This window comes from Sus scrofa, chromosome 6 (assembly GCF_000003025.6).
Source record: "Sus scrofa isolate TJ Tabasco breed Duroc chromosome 6, Sscrofa11.1, whole genome shotgun sequence".
In the NCBI taxonomy this organism is placed as follows: Eukaryota; Metazoa; Chordata; class Mammalia; order Artiodactyla; family Suidae; genus Sus; species Sus scrofa.
This window is the reverse complement of record NC_010448.4, coordinates 56,959,205-56,982,243: the sequence shown is the minus strand read 5'-3', so window position 1 is coordinate 56,982,243 and position 23,039 is coordinate 56,959,205. Positions and strand designations below refer to the sequence as shown.

General features: G+C 42.6%; 1 protein-coding gene across 1 annotated transcript; it reads right to left on the bottom strand.

Annotated features, from left to right (window-relative positions):
• Positions 21,526-22,695, bottom strand: LOC110261366 (vomeronasal type-1 receptor 4-like). The gene has a single exon (XM_021097567.1). The coding sequence runs from the start codon at positions 22,423-22,425 to the stop codon at positions 21,526-21,528; it is 900 nt and encodes a 299-aa protein (XP_020953226.1). The 5' UTR covers positions 22,426-22,695.

Here is a 23,039-nt window from a genome sequence, read left to right as displayed (position 1 = left end):
GTAAGAGTGACTTCGCGTGTGCCTGCGCAGTGGGATATGATGAGGTCCCCCTCAGGCGGTGTCTTGGCAGAGAGCGGGCTTTGTGTGTGCCAGTATCAAAGGCGGTGGGGACTTTACACGCCTCCGCCACCGCCGCTGCTTTTGGGGCCAAGCAAAAGGATGTCCAACCTACCTGCAACGCCTGGGCTCCTTTTCAGGTTGCCTGAATCTGGAGTGAACCTGCCTGGCCTCGAGGGACTGTAATACATGTAGCTTGTAAGCAGTACAAATTCTCAGGCACAAGCGAGCCCTCTGGAATCTGTATCTTGGCGCAGGGGTTGGGGGCTGGGGGTTGGGGGCTGGGGGGGTGGTGGTGGGTGGAGTGGGAGGGCTGAGCAGCAAATCCAGGTGGTTCCTATTTAGGTGGAAGTGTGATGAGCAGGAAAGTAACCTGGATCTCAGTGGGCACATTGGGATCACATGGTGAGCTTTCAAAGCTCTAGTGCCTGCTTCCTTCCCTCAGAGATAATCATTGGGGGGGGCGGGATTTGAGACTCGGCATTGAAACACACAGGAGCCTGTGGTTTTTCCCTCCCATGTCCTGTCCCTGCCTTTTGCCTGTAGAAAAACTTTCTTCGAAAAATAATTTGAATCAGAGAGATCCCTTGGTGGTGCAGTGGGTTGAAGATCTGGCGTTGCCCCTGCTGTGGCTCAGGTTGCAGCAGTGGCTTAGGTTCCATCCCTGGTCCTGGAACTTTCCATGCTGCAAGGTGGCCAAAGGAAATAAAATGTTGCGTCAGCAATGTGAGAAAATGCAGAAGCAAAGGAAAACAGTCGTCAACTCCAAGAGACAAGAGTTTAGTCCTGAAGGAAAGTCCAGGAGCTTTAGTTCCTCCTCAAGGGCTGTAGATGATATTCGGAGTCATATCCTGTGAGCTGTCTTGTAGATACGGAAACCCTTACCAGGTGGAAGAACTTAACTACAGGATGACCAGTGTGTAGCCATGACATAAACTGCCACATTTCCAAGAAGTTGCCTCAAAGTAAGTGGAACAAACTTACCTAGAACTGAAGATTAACTGAGCTTGGGGTTAATAGATACAAACTATTGCCTTTGGAATATATTAGCAATGAGATCCTGCTGTGTAGCCCTCAGCACTATGTCTAATCCCGTATGAGGGAGCATGATAATGTGAGAAAATAGAATGTATAGATATGTGTGTAACTGGGTCACCATGCTGTACCGTAGAAAAAAATTGTATTGGGAAAATAACTATTAAAAATAATAACAACAAAGAATAAAAAAAAAAACAAAAAAAAACCCCCTATCAAGTTGATGCTGGTCAGACCACTGCAGGACCAACTTCATGTGGCTGTCAGAGCTCCCTGTGCTGTTTCTACATGCAGCCCCCTCTTTTGCCTATACACCCCTGAAACTCCCCTTTTAAAGCTCTTGCCCCCTGACTGTTTGTGGGAGGAGTCAGCTTTTGAACAGAAGTCCCTGCCACTTCCTGTTGCCAGCCTCCGAAAAAAAGCAAACTTCCCTTTCCGCCAACCTTGTCTCTTTATGACTTTAGACCAGCGAGCATCCTGAACCATGCCTTTTTGGTAAAAGTAGGAGATAATTGAAAATGCCTGTACGGTTCTCTGCCCCTGCTTCTTGGCACAGTGCTTGTAAAACCCGTATAATTTCCTAGGTGATAAGAATACTAGGAGCATCTTTTGTTCTATGAGATGTCTTAAGTTGGGCTCCTGGATGGTGCCTGATCACTAGAAAGACCAAGCTATGATTAGAAGGTTGAAGTTTTTAGCTCTGCCCCTTATCTTCCAGAGGAGGAAGAGGGGCTGGAAATGCCATTAATAATTGATCATGCCTTAACGAGGAAGCCTCCATAAAACCCTATCAGTAGAGGTTCAATGAGCTCCAGGTTGGCTGACGTGCACACGGAAGGAAGCCCTATCCACGGGCACAGAAGCTCCTGCTTCTGTGTGTCTCTTCACCTGGCTATTCATTTACAACCTTTTTTTTTTTTCTTTATCTTTTTAGGGCGGCACCCACAGCATAGGGAGCTTCCAGACTAGGGGTTGAATTGGAGCTGTAGCTGCTGGTCTACACCACAGCCACAGCAAAGCAGGATCCAAGCTGTGTCTGTGACCTGCACCGCAGCTCACAGCAATGCCAGATCCTTAACCCCCTGAGCGAGGCCAGGGATCGAACCTGCATCCTCATGGATGCTAGGGAGATTGGTTTCCATTGGGTCACGATGGCAACTCCCATCTATAAACTTTATCATGTCATTTAATCATCTAGTTTATGATTACATTTTCATCAGAAAAATGTAAACGTTTTTCTGAGTTCTGTGACCTCTGGCAAATTAATTGAACCCAAGGTGGGAGCTTTTGGAACCTCCAACCTAAAGCCGGTGGATCAGAAACCAAGGTGATCATCTGGATTTGTGATTGGCGTCCGATGCGTTGGGGGTGCGAGGGCAGTCTGGTAGGATGAGCCCTAAGCTGCGGGGGCTGACGTTATCTCCAGGTCAGAATTGCCTTGAATACCTGGACATGCTGCTGGTGTGAGAAATGCTCACTGTGGATAGGAAACTCCACACAGTGGGTGAGCAGAGCGTTCAAAAGTGAAGTGTTTGAGTAAATGAGAGGAACACAGTAGGAAAGAACTACCCAAAAGGTGGATAACTGCGTTTTTTCTTATTGACCTGAATCTAAGGATTGTTTAACACTCTGTCTTTAATTGCTGCCTCTCGGGAGGGAAAACACAAAGATAAAGCTCCACTAACCGATCCTCTCCCTCTTTCAGTTTTGGGAAAAACTCTATCCTGAATCAATAAGAGTACATGGCTTTCTTCAGAATGGGTTTTTTTCTTTTTCTATTTTTTTTTTTTTTTCCTTTTTAGGGCTGCACCTGCAGTGTGTGGCAATTCCCATGCTAGGGGTCGAATCGGAGCTGTAGCTGCCGCCTATACCACAGCCACAGAGAGGTGGGATCCAAGTTGCGTCTTCAATCTACACCACAGCTCACAGCAACGCTGGATCTTTAACCCATTGAGCAAGGCCAGGGAAGGAACCTGCCTCCTCATGGATACTGGTCAGTTTTGTTACCACAGCCACGACGGGAACTCCCGTTTCCCTTTTGTTTTATTTTGAATTGAAATATAGTTTTTTTAAATTTATTTTTTATTGTTATTTCCCCCAACACAGCATGCGGACCCAGTTACACATACATGTATACATAATTTTTTCTCCCAATGTCACGCTGCATTGTATCTAGACATAGTTCTCAGTGCTACACAGCAGGATCTCATTGTAAATCCATTCCAATAGTTTGCATCCGTTGACCCCAAGCTCCCAATCCCACCCACTCCCCGCCCCCCCTCCCGGGCAACCACAAGTCTGTTCTCAAAGTCCATGATTTTCTTTTCTCTGGAAACTTTTATTTGTGCTGTATATTAGATACCAGATATGAGTGATATCATATGGTATTTGTCTTTCTCTTTCTGACTTATTTCACTGAGTATGAGAGTCTCTAATTCCATCCATGTTGCCGCAAATGGCATTATGTCGTTATTTTTTATGGCTGAGCAGTGTTCCATTGTGTATATATACCACATCTTCCGAATCCAATCATTTGTTGATGGGCATTTGGGTTGTTTCCAGCTCTCGGCTATTGTGATTAGTGCTGCAATGAACATGCGGGTGTGTGTGTCTTTTTTAAGGAAAGTTTTGTCTGGATATATGTCCAGGAGTGGGATTGTGGGGTCATGTGGAAGTTCTATGTATAGATTTCTAAGGTACCTCCATACTATTCTCCATAGTGGCTGTTCCAGCTTACATTCCCACCAACAGTGCAGGAGGGTTCCCTTTTCTCCACAGCCCCTCCAGCACTTGTTATTTGTGGACTTCTTAATGATGGCCATTCTGACTGGTGTGAGGTGGTATCTCGTGGTAGTTTTGATTTGCATTTCTCTAATAATCAGGGATGTGGAGCATTTTTTCATGTGTTTGTTGGCCATCTGTATATCTTCCTTGGAGAACAGTCTATTCAGGTCCTTTGCTCATTTTTCCATTGGGTGATTGGCTTTTTTGCTGTTGAGTTGTATAAGTTGCTTGTATATTCTAGAGATTAAGCACTTGTCAGGGGCATCATTTGAAACTTATTTTCTCCCATTATGTAAGTTGTCTTTTTGTTTTCTTTTTGGTTTCCTTTGCTGTGTAAAAGCTTGTCAGTTTGATTAGGTCCCATGGATTTATTTTTGCTCTTATTTCTGTTGCTTTGGGAGACTGACCTGAGAAAATATTCATAAGGTTAAGTGAAGTACAGTTGATTTACAATGTTGTGTTAGTTTCAGAGGTGCAGCACAGTGATTCCATTATACAAACATATGTACGTGGGTATATATTCTTTTTTTCAGATTCTTTTCCCTTACAGGTTATTACAAAATATTATATATATTTCTCTGTGCTTTATAGTAATTCCTTGTTGGTTATCTATTTTATATGTAGTAGTGTGTTTTTGTTAATCCCAAACTCCTAATTTATCTCTCCTCTTGATTCCCCCCTTTCTTATTTTTTTTTGGCCATGCCTGTGGAAGTTCCCAGACCAAGGATCAAACCTGTACCACAGCAGTGACAACATTGACTCCTTAACTGCTGGGCCACCAGGGAACTTCCCCCTTTTCTATATTTAAAAAATTTTGTTTATACATGTAACTATTAAAAAAAGATATATAGTAGGAGTTCCTGTTGAGGTTCAGTGGATTAAGAACCCGACATAGTGTCCGTGGGGATGTGGGTTTGATCCCTGGCCTCGCTCAGTGGATTAAGGATCTGGCATTGCCGCAAGCTGCAGAATAGGTGGCAGATGTGGCTTGGATATGGTGTTGCTGTGGCTGTGGCTTAGGCCACAGGTGAAGCTCTGATTTGATCCCTAGCCTGGGAACTTCCACATGCCACAGGTGTGGCCATAAAAAGAACAAAATATACATATACATTTGATATTTGATTTTTTCCAGCGTATAGCTAAATATTGTATTAAGAACATTAGCAATCTATTTATAATATGGTGGTGGTGTTATCCAACCAGGTTCCTTTTGCCTGATGCACTGCAAACCAAAACGCTGAGATGCTGAAGTCTGCAGGAAAGAGAGGGTTTCTCCACAAGGCAGCTACACGAGAAGACAGGAGACCAAGCCTCAGATCTGCCTCCCAGAATGGAAAGGGGTTTGGGGCATTTGAAGGAAAAAAAAAAAAAAAAAAAAAAAAAAGACGTAGGCATGGGGAGTGTGGCAAGCACGGGGGGAAAAAGTGATTGGAAAAATGTGCTAAAAAAAATAAAAAATAAACGGAGTTCCCATTGTGGTGCCCCGGAAATGAATCCGACTAGGAACCATGAGGTTTCAGGCTCCATCCCTGGCCTCACTCAGTGGGTTAAGGATCTGGCATTGCCGTGAGCTGCGGTGTAGGTCGCAGATGTGGCTGGGATCTGGTGTGGCTGTGGCTGTGGTGTAGGCTGGCAGCTGTAGCTCATTTTGACCCCTAGCCTGGGAACTTCCATGTGCCGCTGGTGCAGCCCCCGCCCCCAAATGCGGTAATCATCGTTCTGCGCAGGCGTAAATAAACTACAGCCTTTGCACGTTACAAAAAAGATGCTCAGCATAATCTGAGGGTGGAGTTTTCAGCCCTCGGACATCGACAGGTCACCCGGTGGACACTCGCGCATGCCCAGTGGGAGGGTATTGGGTCTGATCCAGCCTTAACCTGCCAGCTGCAACTAGACGCGGCTGATGCCCAGTTCCTGGAAAACAGCTGAGACAAACGTCCTCTTAAGGCTCCTTGCTACTTGCAACGCACACATCTTTTGTAGCAACACTTAAACCGCCCTTGCTGAGTGAAGGCAGATTCCTGGTGAAGTGGATTTAACTAATGATCATCCCTGGTTTCAAAAACAACTTTTTGCTGCTAAGGCTTGGTCCGTGTTGGGAGCTGAGCTCAGTGTTTTAGGCACTTTATATCATTCCCTTTTCCTAAAGCAGAGATTCCCAGTGTAGACACCCAGGTGCTGCTGCTGAGAGAGAGGGCACCCCGCAGGCTGGTTGGTGAGTGCTGGAGATTCCTGGGTGAAATTTGAAACTGGCTTTCTGACAAAGCCGGGCCAGGAGAGGCAGAAGAAAGAGGCAGATCACTCCAGATCGGTAGGTGGTAGTTTTCTGTTTTTTGCTTTTCCTTTTGCCATACCTTTGGCATGTGGGCATTCCTAGGCACACCACCAGATCTTTATCCCAACTGAGCCACCAGGGAACTCCAATTGGTGGCAGTTTTAAGAAGCAAGGAAACTTACATACAAAGCTTGCCTTGGCGGCCACAGGGTAAACACATCTCTGCACCTGTCCATCTAGGTTCAGTCACGTAGACTGTTCACGTGGTCTTAGGAACACCTTATTCTTTCAAGGCTGCATCCTTGGAATAGCTCCCACTGTGGGAACAGTAGGCAGAGCATATATTTTAAGGTAGGAGGTGGTGAGACGCCTCTGTAGGCTGATTCTGTGTTTTTTAAACACAGGATGGAGAAAACAAATTAAGAGCTGCTGGGTTTTTTGGGGGGCTTTTTTCTTAGGGTGGCACCTGCAGCATATGAAAGTTCCCAGGCTAGGGCTTGAGTTGGAACTGCAGGTGCCAGCCTACATCACAACCACAGCAATGTGGGATACCAGCCTTGTCTGTGACCTACACCACAGCTCACAGCCAAGCCGGATCCTTAACCCACTGAGTGAGGCCAGGGCTGGAACCTGAGTCCTCATGGATACTAGTCAAGGTTTGTTACTGCTGAGCCACAAAGGAATGTGGAGCTGCTGTTTTTAATTAGAGAAAAAAAAAAGTGTTGTTTTTAATTCTTAGTTTCTAAAAATATCTCATTATACTAACCAATTTTACTGATTTATATTTTAGTATTTGGAGACAATAAAAATGCCTGTATTACGTGATTCCTTTTTATTTTTATTTTCTGCTTTTTTTTTCCTTTGCTTTTTAAGGCTGTACTTGTGGCATATGGAAGTTCCCAGCTTAGGGGTCCAATCGGAGTTGCCAGCCTACACCACAGCAATGCAGGATCTGAGCCATGTCTTCAACCTGCACCACAGCTCATGGCAACCCCAGATCCTTAACCCACTGAGCGAGGCCAGGGATCAAAGCTGCATCCTCATGGATCCTAGTTGGGTTTGTTAACCACTGAGCCATGAAGGGAACTCCCTATTTTAATTTTTTAATATATTTTATTTTTTTCCATTATAGCTGGTTTACAGTGTTCTGTCAATTTTCTACTGTACAGCAAGGTGACCCAGTCACACATACACATATACATTCTTTTTCTAACGTTATTCTCCATCATGCTCCATCATAAGTGACTAGATATCGTTCCCAGTTCTATATAGCAGGATCTCATCTTATTTTTATTTTCTGAAGTCAGAAATAAATGTCTGTGACATGAGCATGGAATAAAATGGAAACCAACAGAACTGCAGCCTGACTGAGGTACAACCACATTTGCAGGATCTGAAACCTCCAGTAAACAAAAAAGGGAGCCTTCTTTTTCCGAAGCAAAATTCAAAGATAATTTTGAATTCCATGGTGGCTCAGCAGGTTAAGGATCTGGCATTGTCACTGCTGTGGCTTGGGTCTGATCCCTGGCCTGGGAACTTCTGCATGCCACAAGTATAACTAAAAAAAAGAAAAATCTTGGAGGAGAAACTTTCACACTCTGTAATATTTTACAAGCATCACATAACTTGGTAAATCTGAGATGTTCCCTCCACTTAAGATTTTAAGAGATAAAAGAGAATTTATCTAAAATCTTCTTAGTTTCCTATGATACGGAGTGAAATACCCACACACAAAATGTGAATATTTATTGGCCACACATATCTCCATATAATGAAATGTCCACGTCCGTGGATTTTCTGACCATGAATGAAATAAATGAAAAAGAAAACTATAGTAAAAACCCAGAGAAATATTCTGCACAGGAATTGTATAAAGATAAAAATATGAAATGCCATGTGAGCTAACTGAAAGTACAAGCTATTTAATTCTTTTTTTTTTTTTTTCCAAATGGCATGTGGAAATTTCAGGGCCAGGGACCGAACCTGTGCCACATCAGTGACCCAAGCCACAGCCATGACAACGCTGGATTCTTAACCTCTTGTGCCACCACAGAACCCCTAAATTGTTTTTTACCAAGTTGTGAAGTAGCAAAAATTGCCTTTAAAATCGTTACTGGTAAATGGCCATCCATTAGCCAAATCCAACAAGTTCAGGATCAAAGAAACTAATGATGATAACCCTCATTACACACCAAGTATGGATCCATGAATTTATAAGGATGTTAACCAAGGCATGAAGAAATAAATGGAGCAGAAAAGAAAATCATGGTAGAATGCCATCAGATGAAGAAGGAACGGTGACCATAGGAAATCATCCTTTGGCGCCTCAAGAGTTAAAATTGCTTAGGTAAGAACCATCGATGGCACCAAAACCAGTGAGGAAATTTGGATGAGAACAGGATCTTTATATAATCTGAAGGTAAATCTGCAAAAGGTACCTATTCCTTCAAAAGAGAAAAATAGGAGTTCCTGCTGTAGCACAGTGGGTTAAGAACTCAACTGCAGGAGCTTGGGGCCCTAAGTAGGTATGGGTTCCATCTCTGGCCTGGTGCAGTGGGATGAGGATGTGGCTTTACTGCAGCTGTGATGTAGGTTGCAGCTCTGGCTTGGAGTCTATCCCTGGCCCAGGTACTTCCATGTGGGTACAGCCTTAAAAAAAAAAAAAAGAATTTTATAGTGGAGAAATATGAGCCTTGTAACTAACTCATGAAAATTAACACCAGCAGTAATATGTCCGTTTATGTCACTTTGTCCTGAGGGGAGGAGCTGACAGTGACGCATCATCACTGCTTGCCATTCTCAGCATCAGTACAAGCGATAATGTAAATCCAAGCATGTGGGAACACTAAACCAATATAAATTGAGGGATTTCTATAAAGAGCCTGGACTCTTCAAAAAACCTCAAGATCACAAAAATTTTGCATAACCATGAAAACACAAGTCTAGGAGTTCCCATGGTGGCTCAGCAGGTTAAGGACCCAGTGTTGTCTCTGTGAGGATGCAGGTTCAACCCCTGGCCTTGCTCAGTGGGTTGAGAATCTGGCATTGCCGTGAGCTGCAGTATAGGTCTTAGATGTAGCTCTGATCTGGTGTTGCTATGGCTGTGGGGTAGGCCAGCAGCTGTAGCTCCAATTTGACTCCTAGTCTGGGAACCTCCATAGGCTACAGGTATGGCTGTAAAAAGGGGAAAAAAATCCACTCATGATTCTGATATGGATCACTTTATATTATATATAGTATTATTTTTATATATTATATAAAAGTGGCAAATCTTGAAAAGGGTTTTTGTTCAGCAAGACCAAATTCTGGGCTCGCGGAGATAATTTCTATTTCTTCCTCCTCTTCTCCTTCTTTGAATTTCTTTGCAGGGTCTATGCTTTTTTTTTTTTTTTTTTTTTACTAATTTGTATGTTTCATTCATTTGGATTGAAAACCATGCATTTCAAATACTCTAATGTGCTAATAATAATGAAAATCAGATTCTTCCTTATGATGCCTAATTTTATGTGTCAACCTGACAGTCTGTGGTACCTAGATATTGTGTTTGAGACATTTTCCAGGAGCTCCCATCTTGGCGCAGCGGAAACGAATCTGACTAGGGAACCGTGAGGTTGCGGGTTCGATCCCTGGCCTCGCTCAGTGGGTTGGGGATCCGGTGTTGCTGTGAGCTGTGGTGTAGGTTGCAGACGCGGCTCGGATCTGGCGTTGCTATGGCTCTGATGTAGGCTGGCAGCAACAGCTCCAGTTAGACCCCTAGCCTGGGAACCTCCATATGTTGCTGGTGCAGCTCTAAAAAGACAAAAAAAAAAAAAAATATATATATATATATATATATATATATATTTTTTTTTTTTTTCAGATGTGGTTGTTTCCTGTTCCTTTCCAGGCTTTTTGGTCTGGTATTTTCTTGGCCTTACTGTTGTCCCTTGCTCCCTGCTGCTGAAACCAATACGTATACCTTTGAAGTTTTGTAGCAAAAACTGCCTGGGAACCTGCCCAAATCTTGAGACTATTCTGATTGTGGCGATGCAAAGGCAAGCCCCTTCTCTTGTCCTTCAGGTAGACAAGCCAAAACACTAAAACGCAATTCTTTGCCAGGAGGTCAGTATAACTCTTTTTGGCAAAAGCAATGACTATTAGGTGTGTGTGCTGTCATCCTTACAGCTGCCATCCATATGGGGTGCTGGTGACAAGGGGCAGTAGTTTTTAAGACACCACCAGCTAATTTTTAATGCAATATGGCACTGCAGCATCTTCCTACATGAAGTTTCCCCATGGCTGTGTTTTTTAATGTTGCAGAATTCTGCAAAAGTTGATTCTGGTAGCTTTTGCCAACTCATCAGTGGCTTTTGTGGAGAGATGAAGACGTGGATTTTTCATTAAATCACCCCGCCATCTGCTGTTCAAGAAAGCTTCATTAGAGCCCCCCAACACATGCTCATTTACATATCGTTGATCTGACAAGGGCAGAGTAGTTTACAAAGACTAAAATAGTTATTACCTGGCTGAATACAGGAAAAAACTTGCTACTTTTTAATTTTTTTTTGGTCTTTCTAGGGCTGTACTTGCGGCACATGGAGGTTCCTAGGCTAGGGGTGCAATTGGAGCTGTAGCCACCAGCCTACACCACAGCCACAGCAACACCAGATCCAAGCCGTGTCTGTGACCTACACCACAGATCTTGGCAATGCTGGATCCTTAACCCACCGAGCGAGGCCAGGGATCGAACCCGTGTCCTCATGGATGCTAGTCGAGTTCATTACCTGCTCGCTGAGCCTCGGTGGGAAGTCCAAAATTTGCTGCTTTTGATGTAAATTTATTTAGGTTTGGTTGCATGCACATGAGTATGTTCACGTGACTGTGAAATTATACAATTTGGGAACTAAAAGGACACTGAAAAGTCCATTTTATTTATTTATTAAAAAAGAATTGGGGAGTTCCTGTCGTGGCTCAGTGGTTGGCGAATCCAACTAGGAACCATGAGGTTGGGGTTTGATCCCTGGCCTTGCTCAGTGGGTTGAGGATATGGCATTGCTGTGAGCTGTGGTGTAGGCTGCAGATGCAGCTCAGATCCCGAGTTGCTGTGGCTGTGGTGTAGGCCGGCGGCTGCAGCTCCAATTGGACCCCTGGCCTGGGAACCTCCATATGCTGTGGGAGCGGCCCTAGAAAAGTAAAAAAGACAAAAAAAAAAAAAAAAATTGGGCGTTTCTGCTGTGGTACAGGTGATTGGTGGTATCTTGGGAACCCTGAGATGCGGGTTCTATCCCCAGCCTGGCAGAGTGGGTTAAGGATCTGGTGTTATCATTGCAGCAGCTCAGGCCACTGCTGTGGCTTGAGTTCAAATCCCTGGCCCAGGAACTTCCACATGCCACAGAGGTGGCCAAAAACAAAATTAATGATAGTGAAAATTTATATAAAACTTTAAAATTTCACCTTTACAATATAAGGGTAGTACCACAGTCCTCTGCTTGTCTCTTGCCAAAGTTTTTACTGGCCAGATACGTAAAGTCAGAACTGCTAACTCATGGACATTTGAGGGGGTGGGAGGGGAGATAAGTTAGGAGTTGCAAACTACTGTGTATAAAATAGGGAAACACTACACATAAAATAGGTCAACAGCTATTTTGAGCTGTTTTGACCTACTGCAGAGTATTGGGGACTGTGCTCATTATCTTTTGAAAACCTGTCATGGAAAAGAATCTGGAGTTCCCGTTGTGGCTCAGTGGAAACAAATCCGACTGGGACCCATGAGGTTGCAGGTTCGATCCTTGGCCCTGCTCAGTGGGTTAAGGATCTGGTGTTGCCCTGAGCTGTGGTGTAGGTCACAGACATGGCTTGGATCTGGTGTTGCTGTGGCTGTGGTGTAAGCTGGCAGTTGTAGCTCCGATTCGACACCTAGCCTGGGAATCCATATGCCTCAGGTACGGTGCTAAAAAGCAAAAAAAATAAAAAAATAAAAAAAATAAAAAAAATAAAAGAATCTGTAAAAGAACATGTGTATGTGATTGACAGAATCACTTTGCTGTACATTTGAAACTAACATAACATTGAAAATTAGTTATGCTTTGATAAAACAGAAAAATAGAACACGTGTTTGTAAATGACATCTAGATCAAGGAACAGAATACTCTCTGTCACCTCCCAGAATTTTCCTCATACCCCGTTCTAATCACTAACCCCAAGATCTACCACTACTTTGACCTCTAACGGCATGCATCCCTTTCAGCTTTCTGTAATTGGTATGAATGGAATAATGCATCTTTTAAATTTAATTTAATTTGATTTAATTTTTTGGCCACATCCACAGCATAGGGAAGTTCCCAGGCCAGGGGGCAAATCTGAGCCACAGCAGTGACCTATGCCACTAGGGTAGGGAGGGGTATTTTTTTCACCTCTTCCTCTCTCGAGTTCTTATGGCTGTTATAACAGTAAAATGGATGCACTATGTATTAACAGGAGGAAAAGAAATAAATTTAATTTGTGTGCACAAAAGTCTCAAAGAAGTAGGACCTAAGCAGTGGCCAAAGCATACAGCCTTAACGCTTTCTAGGCAAGGAAGAACCTATTTGAGAGAATTGATAAGACAAAGAAACATAGGTTTGGTGATTTATTAGTAAAGAATTTAAGCAAAGTTTGGACTTGGGTAGTAATTAGGAGAGAAATAACAAGGTTAGTTTATACAGACTTCTCAGCCACCAATTCATCATCACTGGCCATGAGGTTGTCTTTCTTCCTCTGGCACCTGGAGGGTACTTTTCATGTGGGAGCCTGACTTTCTGCTTTCAGCGAGACAGAGGTTAGAGTCAAAATTCTCCTCTCGCACTGGCCATTTTAAAAGTAATTTAATTTAACATATTCAGCATGCCATTGAAGTATATTTGGGGGGGTGAACTGCTCTGGGCCCCAACAATTCCCTCTTAGGAGTCTTTTCTGGGAATTTTCCTATATTAAAATTTGAGCTGGTGGTGGGCATTTAAATTGATATAACCACTATGGAGGTCGCTATGAAGGTTCCTTAAAAAACTAAATATAGAACTGTCATATGATCCAGCAATTCCACTCTTGGGCATATATCCAGAGAAAATCATAATTGGAAGGGATACATGAACCCAGTGTTCATTGCAACACACTATTCACAAGAGCCAAGACGTGGAAACAATGTAAACGGCCATCAATAGAGGGGTGGATAAAGAAGATGTGGTACATATATACAGTGGAATATTACTCAGCCATAAAAAGAAGGAAGTCATGCCACTTGCAGCAAGGTGGATGGACCTAGAAACTATTGTTACTAAGTGAAGTCACTTAGACCTTGAAAGACAATCATATGATGTCACCTATATATGGACTCTGCAAGAGAAGGATACAAATGAACTTCTTTGCCTAATGGAAACAGACTTACAGATTGTTTTTTTTCTTTTTTCAGGCCACACCCACAGCATATGGAAGTTCCCAGGCTAGGGGTCAAATTGGAACTGCAGTTGTAGGCCTATGCCACAGCCACAGCAACACCAGATCTGAGCTGCATCTGTGACCTACACCACAGCTCATGGCAATGCTGGATCCTTAACCCACTGAGCGGGTCCGGAATTGAACTTGCCTCCTCATGGATACTAGTTGATTGCATTATCACTGAGCCACAGTGGGAATTCCCAGACCTTGGAAAACTTATGGTTACCAAAGAGAACAGGTTGGGGGTGGGAGGGCTGGGCTGGGGGTTTGTGATTAGCATATGCACGCTGTGGTATATGGAATGACTGGCCAGTGGGGACCTGCTATGTAGCACGGAGGACTCTACCTAGTGTCCTGTGATAATTTATGTGGGAAAAGAATTTGAGAGAGAATGGATATGTCTATGACAGGGTCACTTTGTTGTACAGCAGAAATTATCACAACCTGGTAAATTAACTATACTTCATAAAACTTGAAAAAAATTTAGCTGGTGGTAGAAATGTAAATTGGTGCAACTGCTATGGAGGACAGTATGGAGGTTCCTTAAAAAACTAAATATAGAACTATCATATGATCCTGCAATCCCACTCCTGGGCATTTATCTGGAGAAAATCATTAAATTTTTTTTTTTTGTCTTTTTAGGGCTGTACACATGGTATATGGAGGTTCTAAGGCTGAGGTCAAATTGGAGATGTAGCCACTGGCCTACGCCACAACCACAGCAACAGTAGATCTGAGCTGCATCTGTGACCTACACCACAGCTCATGGCATACTGGATCCTTATCCCACTGAGCGAAGCCAGGGATTGAACTGTGTCCTCATGGATCCTAGTCATATTTGTTTCTGCTGAGCCACGATGGGAACTCCTACCTGGAGAAAATCCTAATTCGAAAAGAAACATGCATGGAGTTCCTGTCATGGCTCAGTGGTTAATAAATCCAACTAGGAGCCATGAGATTGTGGGTTCGATCCCTGGCTACGCTCAGCAGGTTAAGGATCCGGAGTTGCCATGAGCTGTGGTTGCAAATGTGGCTCGGATCCTGCATTGCCGTGGCTGTGGCTGTGGTGTAGGCCAATGGCTACAGCTCCGATTAGACCCCTAGCCTGGGAAACTCCATATGCTGCGGGTGTGGCCCTAAATAAATAAATGCATACATAAAATAAACAAAAAGAAACATACAGCTAATGTTCATTGTAGCACTACTTAACAATAGCCGAGACATGGAAGCAACCTAAATGTCCATTGACAGAGGAATGGATAAAGAAATTGTGGTATGTATATACTATGGACTATCACTCAGCCATAAAGACTGAAATAATGCCATTTGCAGCCGTATAGATGGACCTAGATATTATCACACTGAGTGAAGGAAGTCAGCCAGAGAAAGTCAAGTAGCATATGATGTCACTTACATGTGGAATGTAATTAAAAAGGGACACCAAAGAATTTATTTATAAAACAGAAACCAACTCACAGGTTACCATAGGTGATACCATTGGGGGGGGTGGGAATAAGATACACATTGTCCTGTACAAGATAGATGATTAATGAGAACCTACTGTATAGCACAGGAAAATCTCAATAGTGTGTAAGAACCCATATGGGAAGAAAGAATGGAATATTTATATGTATGACTGACTCACTTTGCTATACACCTGAAACTAATACAGCAGTGTAAGTCACCTATAGCCCAATTAAATTAATAAAAAGGTTGAGCTGGTAAATTGTTCCATCTGGTTGATCTAGCCTCTTAGTCTTGACCATAGGTCAGCTCAGGTAAACTCATTTTAAGAGGTGGTGATGCTGCTGGGTTCCCAAAGTGAGGCCTAGATTGTATAAGCAATCAGGTATTTCTTAAGAGGCCTGTCCATGGAAACACAAGGGGAAAAGGGATGAGTAATCAAAGAAGATTATAAATGAGTTTCTGAGCCCAGGGGGCGATCAGTCAGGAAGATTTCTAGAAGCACAGTTTGCAGTTTGAAATGTCTCTGAGGATGCTGCTGGGTGTTGAGGTCAACTTTCTGAGTGGCTCACACAACCACCCCCACAAGGAATGTTTGAAGAACTGTTTTGGCACTTTCTATGAATTTTAAGTTAACTGTCGAGCTTCATTTTCCGGGCTTCAAGAAAAGGGCGGTTTTAGTCCTCAATGATTTTTATTTTAATTTAATTTTATTTATTTATTTTTTATTTTTTTTGCCATTTCTTGGGCCGCTCCTGCGGCATATGGAGATTCCCAGGCTAGGGGTCTAATCGGAGCTGTAGCCGCTGGCCTCCACCACAGCCACAGCAATGCAGGATCTGAGCCACATCTTCGACCTACACCACAGCTCATGGCAATGCCAGATCCTTAACCCACTGAGCAAGGCCAGGGATTGAACCCGCAACCTCATGGTTCCTAGTCGGATTCATTAACCACTGAGCCACGACGGGAACTCCACCTCAATGATTTTTAAATCAAAAAGATGGAAGAAAGTTGCAAATGTCTGTTTGGCATGTCCTAGCTAGGTGTTGGAGGAAATGAGAATTCAGTATCCAGTCTAGTTTACAGATTAATAACACAACATCTCAAAGACAATTCATAGAATTAGAACCTGGTATCCGCAAGTGTGTATTTTAGTTTTTCTCAACCAGAATTTTCTGTCTTTGGTTACTGCCATTCTTACCAAAGGTAGCCAAATTAGGACTTACATGTTTGTAAACCAAATCTACATTCAGTAAGTGTGCCCTGGTTATTTACTTCAGTACAGCAAGAAGAATGATTGACCATATAGACCTTTTTTTTTTTTTTTTTTTCTTTTGGCTGCACTCGAGGCATGCAGAAGTTCCTGGGCCAGGGATAGAACCCACAACCACAGCTGTAACCAGAGCCACGACAGTGACAATGCTGGAGTCTTAGCCTGCTGAGCCATGAGGGAATTCCCCCGAAACTTTTTATAAGAAATCTCCAGCATGAACTTTTAATCGTTAACTCAAGGCTAAGAATCCAAGACAAATATTTTGCCACCAGGCTTTGTCTGCACTGCCTATAGATATGAGTGAATTCCTTTCTTTCCGAAGTCCCCCAAATAGCTGGAGGCTTCTGGGCTTGGCAGGAAGTGACTCTTCCTACTCACCTGGTAAGCAAGGAGCCAGTAAGCAAGGTACCAGGTTGTTTTTCCAAAGAGGTTTATTGGGTCTAAAAAGTCAGTCTTAGTTTCTTAAAACTGTCTGGTCATATCAGAGTCTATGGAGTTTTCTCTAAAAGATGACAGTCCAGTCAAACCTTTGGTAATCAAAGGTTCCCATTGTGCATTTTTATTTAGAGGACAGATTCTTTTTGAATTTATGCAAGCAACTTTATTGCCAAAACAAAAATAATACTCACCTAGAGTTTCTGAATTCTGAAGGGATTGGGTAAGGAGAAAAATTTAATGCTTCAGTTCTGCTTACAAAATGTAATTTACCAAATTGCTTAAGGCATAGTTAGCTTAAGAGAAAAGAGAAAATGATTTTCTTAAATCTGGAGAAGTGAAACATTTAAAAAGTCAGCAGTCTCAAATAAAAAATCATCAAAATTATAATCATCTTTTTCAATTCATTTAGTCCCATGTAATAAATGCTCATTCTGCTTGATCTATTGTTAGAATTTTGTGAAGGCATCAATTTCTTTATCAGCATTCTGTAAATTCTTACACTTATCTGTGGTATGATGATAAAGTGCTCAGAAACTTTTATTCTAGAGTACTTTAAAAATTCAATTTTTTTTTTTTTTTTTGCTGAAGTATGGTTGATTTACATGGAGTACTTTTTGTATTCCTTCCTATGAATTTCTCTGAGACAAAAGACATTTGCAGGAAGGTCTTATAAAAACATCTGTAGCAGTTCCTATTGTGGCTCAGTGGTAACTAACACAACCAGTATCTGTGAGGATGCCGGTTCAATCCCTGGCCTTGCTCAGTGGGTTAAGAATCCAACATTGCCATGAACTGCAATGTGGGTCACAGATGGGGCTTGGATCCTTCATTGGTGTGGCTGTGGTGTAGGCCAGCAGCTGCAACTCCGATTTGACCCCTAGCTTGGGAACTTCCATATGCCATAGGTGTGGCCCTTTAAAAAAAAATCTGTAAATAATAGAAGACTTAAAATGTCTGTTATTAAAGACTTGACTTAGTAGAATGGGATTGCCAAGGAGCCTTCATTAATTATCTATGACACATAACTAGAATTATGACTCATAACGTTAGGACATATTCAAACTTTGAGACTTGCATATAATTTCTAGAATATTTATATTAATAACATTTACCCATACAGTAGAACCAGAGAAAGTTTGTCATCATTTATTTGAGAGGAGACATGATTAATTTAATATCTCTTTTGTAAGGAGAAGGGAAAAAAATCTTTCGAGGTATTCAGGGATCCTCTGGAAAACTCCAAAGTCATTCAAGTCAATAAGACTTCATTCAGAATTTTGTTTTGGAAGTGTTAAGAACATGTCAAAAAAGAAAAAAAAAAGGAGTTATCATCGTGGCTCAGTGGAAACACATCTGACTAGCATCCATGAGGAGGCAGGTTTGATCCCTGGCCTCGCTCAGCATGTTAAGGATCTGGTGTTGCCGGGAGCTGTGGTGTGGGTCGCAGACATGGCTTGGATCCCACGTTGCTGTGGCTGTGGTGTAGGCTGGCGACTCCAGCTCTGATTGGACTCCTAGCCTGGGAACCTCCATATGCTGCGGGTGTAACCCTAAAAAAAAAAAAACCCACAACCTGTCAGAAAGGCTCAAAACACTTGGTCAAAGGCGATCATAGGTCACTGTGGACAACACTTAGTTATCTATTTAATCAAACTCACAAAGACTTCCAGGATGAAGCCAGAACCATAAATGCTTTTAAAATGCCTTTGCTCTTTGAGTGTTGAATTGACACTCTTTCTTTCTTTTGGTCTTTGTAATCAGTGACCTGATAAAGAACACCATAGTGAACCTTTGTTTCATTTAGACAGATGACTCTAGTTTTTTTTTTTTTTTTTTTAATGTTATCAGGGTATAGAAGGTTTATAGTGTCGTGCCAATTTCTGCTGTACGGCAAAGTGACCCCGTCCTACATGACATACATTCTTTTTCTGATATTGTCTTCCATCATGTTCTATCCCAGGAGACTGGACAGCAGATCCTTCCCTGTGCTGGACAGCAGGACCTCATTGCGGATCCATTCTGAATGTCATACTTTGCATCTACTAACCCCAAACTCCCCGTCCATCTCACGCCCTCCCCGTCTCCCTTAGCAACCACAATTTCTCTATGTCTGTGAGTCTGTTTCTGTTCTGTAGATAGGCTGATTTGTGCCATATGTTAGATTCCACATAGAACTGATGTCATATGGTATTTGTCTTTCTCTTTGACTTACTTCACTTAGTCTGAGAATCTCTAGTTAAGTCCATATTGCTTTGAATGGAATGATATCATTCTTTTTCATGGCTGAGCAGTAGTCCACTGTGTGTGTGTGTGTGTGTGTGTGTGTATACACACACATCTTCTTAATCCATTTACCTAGAGATATTACTCTAAAAAGTAAGGAAAATCAGAGTTCTGGTCGTGGCTCAGTGGTTAATGAATCCGACTAGGAACCATGAAGTTGTGGGTTCGATCCCTGGCCTTGCTCAGTGGGTTAAGGATCCAGTGTTGCCATGAGCCGTGGTGTAGGTTGCAGACGTGGCTCAGATCCTGTGTTTCTGTGGCTGTGGCATAGGCTGGCGGCTACAGCCCCGATTAGTCCCCTAGCCTGGGAATCTCCATATGCCGCATGAGCGGCCCTTGAAAAGGCAAAAAGACCAAAAGAAAAAAAAAGGTAAGGAAAATCATTGTTTACAATCTCTTATTGAGAACAGACCAATAAGAGAACTTAATCATTTTAACAGGGAGAAAAATCAAACTTCAATTTTGTATCGGTTTACTTTAAAAACTCATTGACTGAAATTCCTTTCACTCTTTGTCAGTTTTGACCAACATATGTTTTTTTGTATAATTTCTTACACCTTTTGCAGCATTCTGTGTGCATTTGAGTGTGCCTCTTGTTCTCTTTCCACTCTAGATAATCAGCTTTATGAGGAAATCACTTTTTTTCTTCACAGAAACTCTCTATGCCTTCTGCCTTTTCTTACACCCAAACATTATCTTATTACCATGACTTTTCACCCCTTAATTTTTTGGGGGGAACTTAAAGAATTAATTAGTTGTGAAATATGGTAGCACCTTGTGACTTGGAGAGCTTGCAAGTACACTTGATAATTTCTGGAAACACCTGCTAGTGCACAAGCCAGGTTTTCACGAAGGCACAGGGCGTATTTACTAAAAGACCCAGACATATTTTGTCTCTGTGATAAGAGGTCAGAAGTAGGTATCCTTGGACTTGTTTTGTAATTATTGTTAGAGTATTTGATCTTATGTAGAAATGAACTAGACATTCCCTGAATTTCCATCATTTAATTTAACTTAGCAACACTCTGAGGGTGCCAATTACCATCAGGATTTAGGAACTATTTAAGTAGAAGTATCATAAAGTGATTATTGTTGAAAAGATGACCTAGGAGTTCCTGTCATGGCTCAGTGTTTAATGAATCTGACTGGCATCCGTGAGGATGCAGGTTCGATCCCTAGCCTTGCTTAGTAGGTTAAGGATCCGGCATTCGGGTGAGCTGTGGTGTAGGTTGCAGATGCAGATTTGGATGTTACTTTTCTGTGTCTGTGGGGTAGGCCAACAGCTACAGATTGGGTTTGACCCCTAGTCTGGGAACCTCCATATGCCATGGGTGTGGCCCTAAAAAAAAAAAAAGGTTTACCTGAAAACTCTTACCTACTATGAACAACTGTATGCCAACACACCGAAAGATAGATGCAGAAAGAGATCTCATAGTTTTTTATTTTAAAACGGTGGTCACGGAGTTCCCTTCATGGCTCCGCAGTTAAGGAACCCGGCTGGCATCCATGAGGACGCAGGTTGGATCCCTGGGCTTACTCGGTGGGTTAAGGATCTGGTGTTGCCAGGAGCTGTGGTGTAGGTGGCAGATGCCACTTGGATTCCACGAGCTGTGGCTGTGGTGTAGACTGGTGGCTACAGGTTGGATTGGACCCCTAGCCTGGGAACCTCCCTGTGCTGGGGGTGTGGCCCTAAAAAGACAATAAACAAGACAAAACGAAACAAGTATAGTCATGAATCAGGTACAAGACAAAAGTCCTTAGTTTATAAGTAATCATTTGAAGAAATTAGGTGTACTTGCTCATGTCTTTTATCATTTGTTAAGAAGCTTTTTAGCGATCTGTATGTGCCCTTGACATGTAATTTTAAGGAGGCTTTGGAAGAGAAAAGTTTTCTATCAGCTTGTGTTTCAAGAGGCCTCTTTTTTTCCTTCAGTTTTAGGTTCTGCTGATTGCCATAACTTGAGTTAATACGGGTTGTGTTTACATGTCAAAGACATGATAAGCTTCATACCTCTCGAGGACAAAGGACAATCTACAGTTTTTCTATGAGACTCAGTATTTCTGTTATTACAACTCTTAGGCTCATGAGTATTTTTTTCCTTTGAAGGTACAGAAAACCTTTCTTCCAATCCCTGCTCTTCTATATCATCTGGAAGCATTTAGAGTGGAACCATAGCTTAAAGAATGCATAAACTGTGAACTCCGTGAGCCACACAGAGATAGAGTCAGTTGCATATGTATGAACTTAATAAATACATGACACTTGTATTGTCATTGCTATGGATGGTGGTGTTTCTTTGGGAGCAAAAGCTCAGTTTGTCTTGCGTCCCTGTCTGTGGTAGTGAACGTATTTCACAAGTGTCATACATTGAAGGAGATGAATGGATAAGCAGCTGATCATTGTAAATATGCATGTGATTTACACGTTAGCGATCGTTTCAGGTAAGATTGAATTCCACTCTACAGAAAGAAGCATCTAGATACTCTGGAGTCATGGCTCATGAGAATATAGGGACTTAGAGCTGGGAAACAGGCAGCAATGAGCTTAGAAGTGTTCTTCAGCCAGAAACTGGGATTGTTAAAAATGGCCACACAGCTGTGTAAGACAGAAGAGAGTGTCCACAAGGAAACAAAGCAGCACACCAGGACGAGGATGGTTTGGGTAGCTGTGGTCTCAGGGGAGGGCCTAGCAGACTGGTCATGCCTATGAATGTATCGGACCCGCTGCTTGTGCCTGTGCAGGATAAGAACCATGGAACCACTGGAGCCGACCATCAGCCCCAAACGGAAACCATCACGGAATGAAACCAATGACACATAGATTTTGTATGTGATACTGCTATAACCTACTGAAAAACAGTAGATGTGATCTATGTGCCTTATACTGGTTGTGTTGTTCAATCTGTCACTTGTATAAATAGGGACCGAAATATTGAGCATCATGTTCAAGACCCAGCAGAGGATACTGAAGGTGCCCAGGTACCTGGGAGCTTTTCCCTGAAGCTGTGCCCACCTGGAGTCCCTGGGACTGATCATGATCACCTGAAAGACACTCAAGATGCAGGTGGTGCCAATGGACACATCCCTGCTCACTTTCTGAATGTAAAAAAGAAGTTTGCATCCAAAATCATCGAGGAAGTGTTTTGACCCCAAAGCTGCCAGTGTTTCAGGGATTCCCTTGGAGAGCAGAACTAAGAGGTTGGCCAAAGTCATGTGTTTGAGAATCACATCTGTGGACCTGGATGTGCCTCCTGTGAGGTAAAGGAAGAGAAAATGGTAGAGGAGAGAGCAATTCCCCAGGAGGCCAGCTGTGGTCTGTAACAAAAAGATCATTCCTATTGCCCAGTCCTTGGTGTCCATTCTGTCACATCCCGGGGATGAGCTTCTTGTTCTGGAGCCAGAGAATCCTGTGTGGGGATATGAGGCAGACCTCTGTTGATCCCATCAACGGACCTTGGCCTTCTTCAGGCACAGGCTTCCCTTTCATTCGTTCCCACTGAAAAATAGTTACATATAGTTCTTCCCTTTCAACAGGTGTCTGAGAGTTGAATGCGTAACAGTGAAAGATCTTCACAAACTATGGATCCACATATAAGAAACATGCGTATAATAACCCTTGTCCTGTGAACACAGTTAGATGTATGTTCTATTCCAGTTACGTTATTACACACTGATATTTCAAGTATCCTTGTGCAGGGTGTGGCACGGACTCCATCGACTCCTGTGACAGGTGTTACTCCATTCCTGTCATAAAAGCACCTTAACCTGCTCTTTGCCAAACCAAAAAAAGCCTCGAGTGCATTTTTAAATTCCAACTTGTCATAGAGTCGGCCTTGAGAATTACACGAAAATCAAGGTATCCACCTTTATTCAGATACCTCAAACTTTATCCCCAATTGGTATTGTCTATGCAATAAATATTTAAAGGGGAAGGAAACGTGTTACCAAAACCCATGTGTTTTGGGTCTAGCAGA

Excerpts from the sequence above, each read along its gene's own strand:
- LOC110261366 (XM_021097567.1), bottom strand. The coding sequence starts at position 22,425 with ATGGACACCAAGGACTGGGCAATAGGAATGATCTTTTTGTTACAGACC.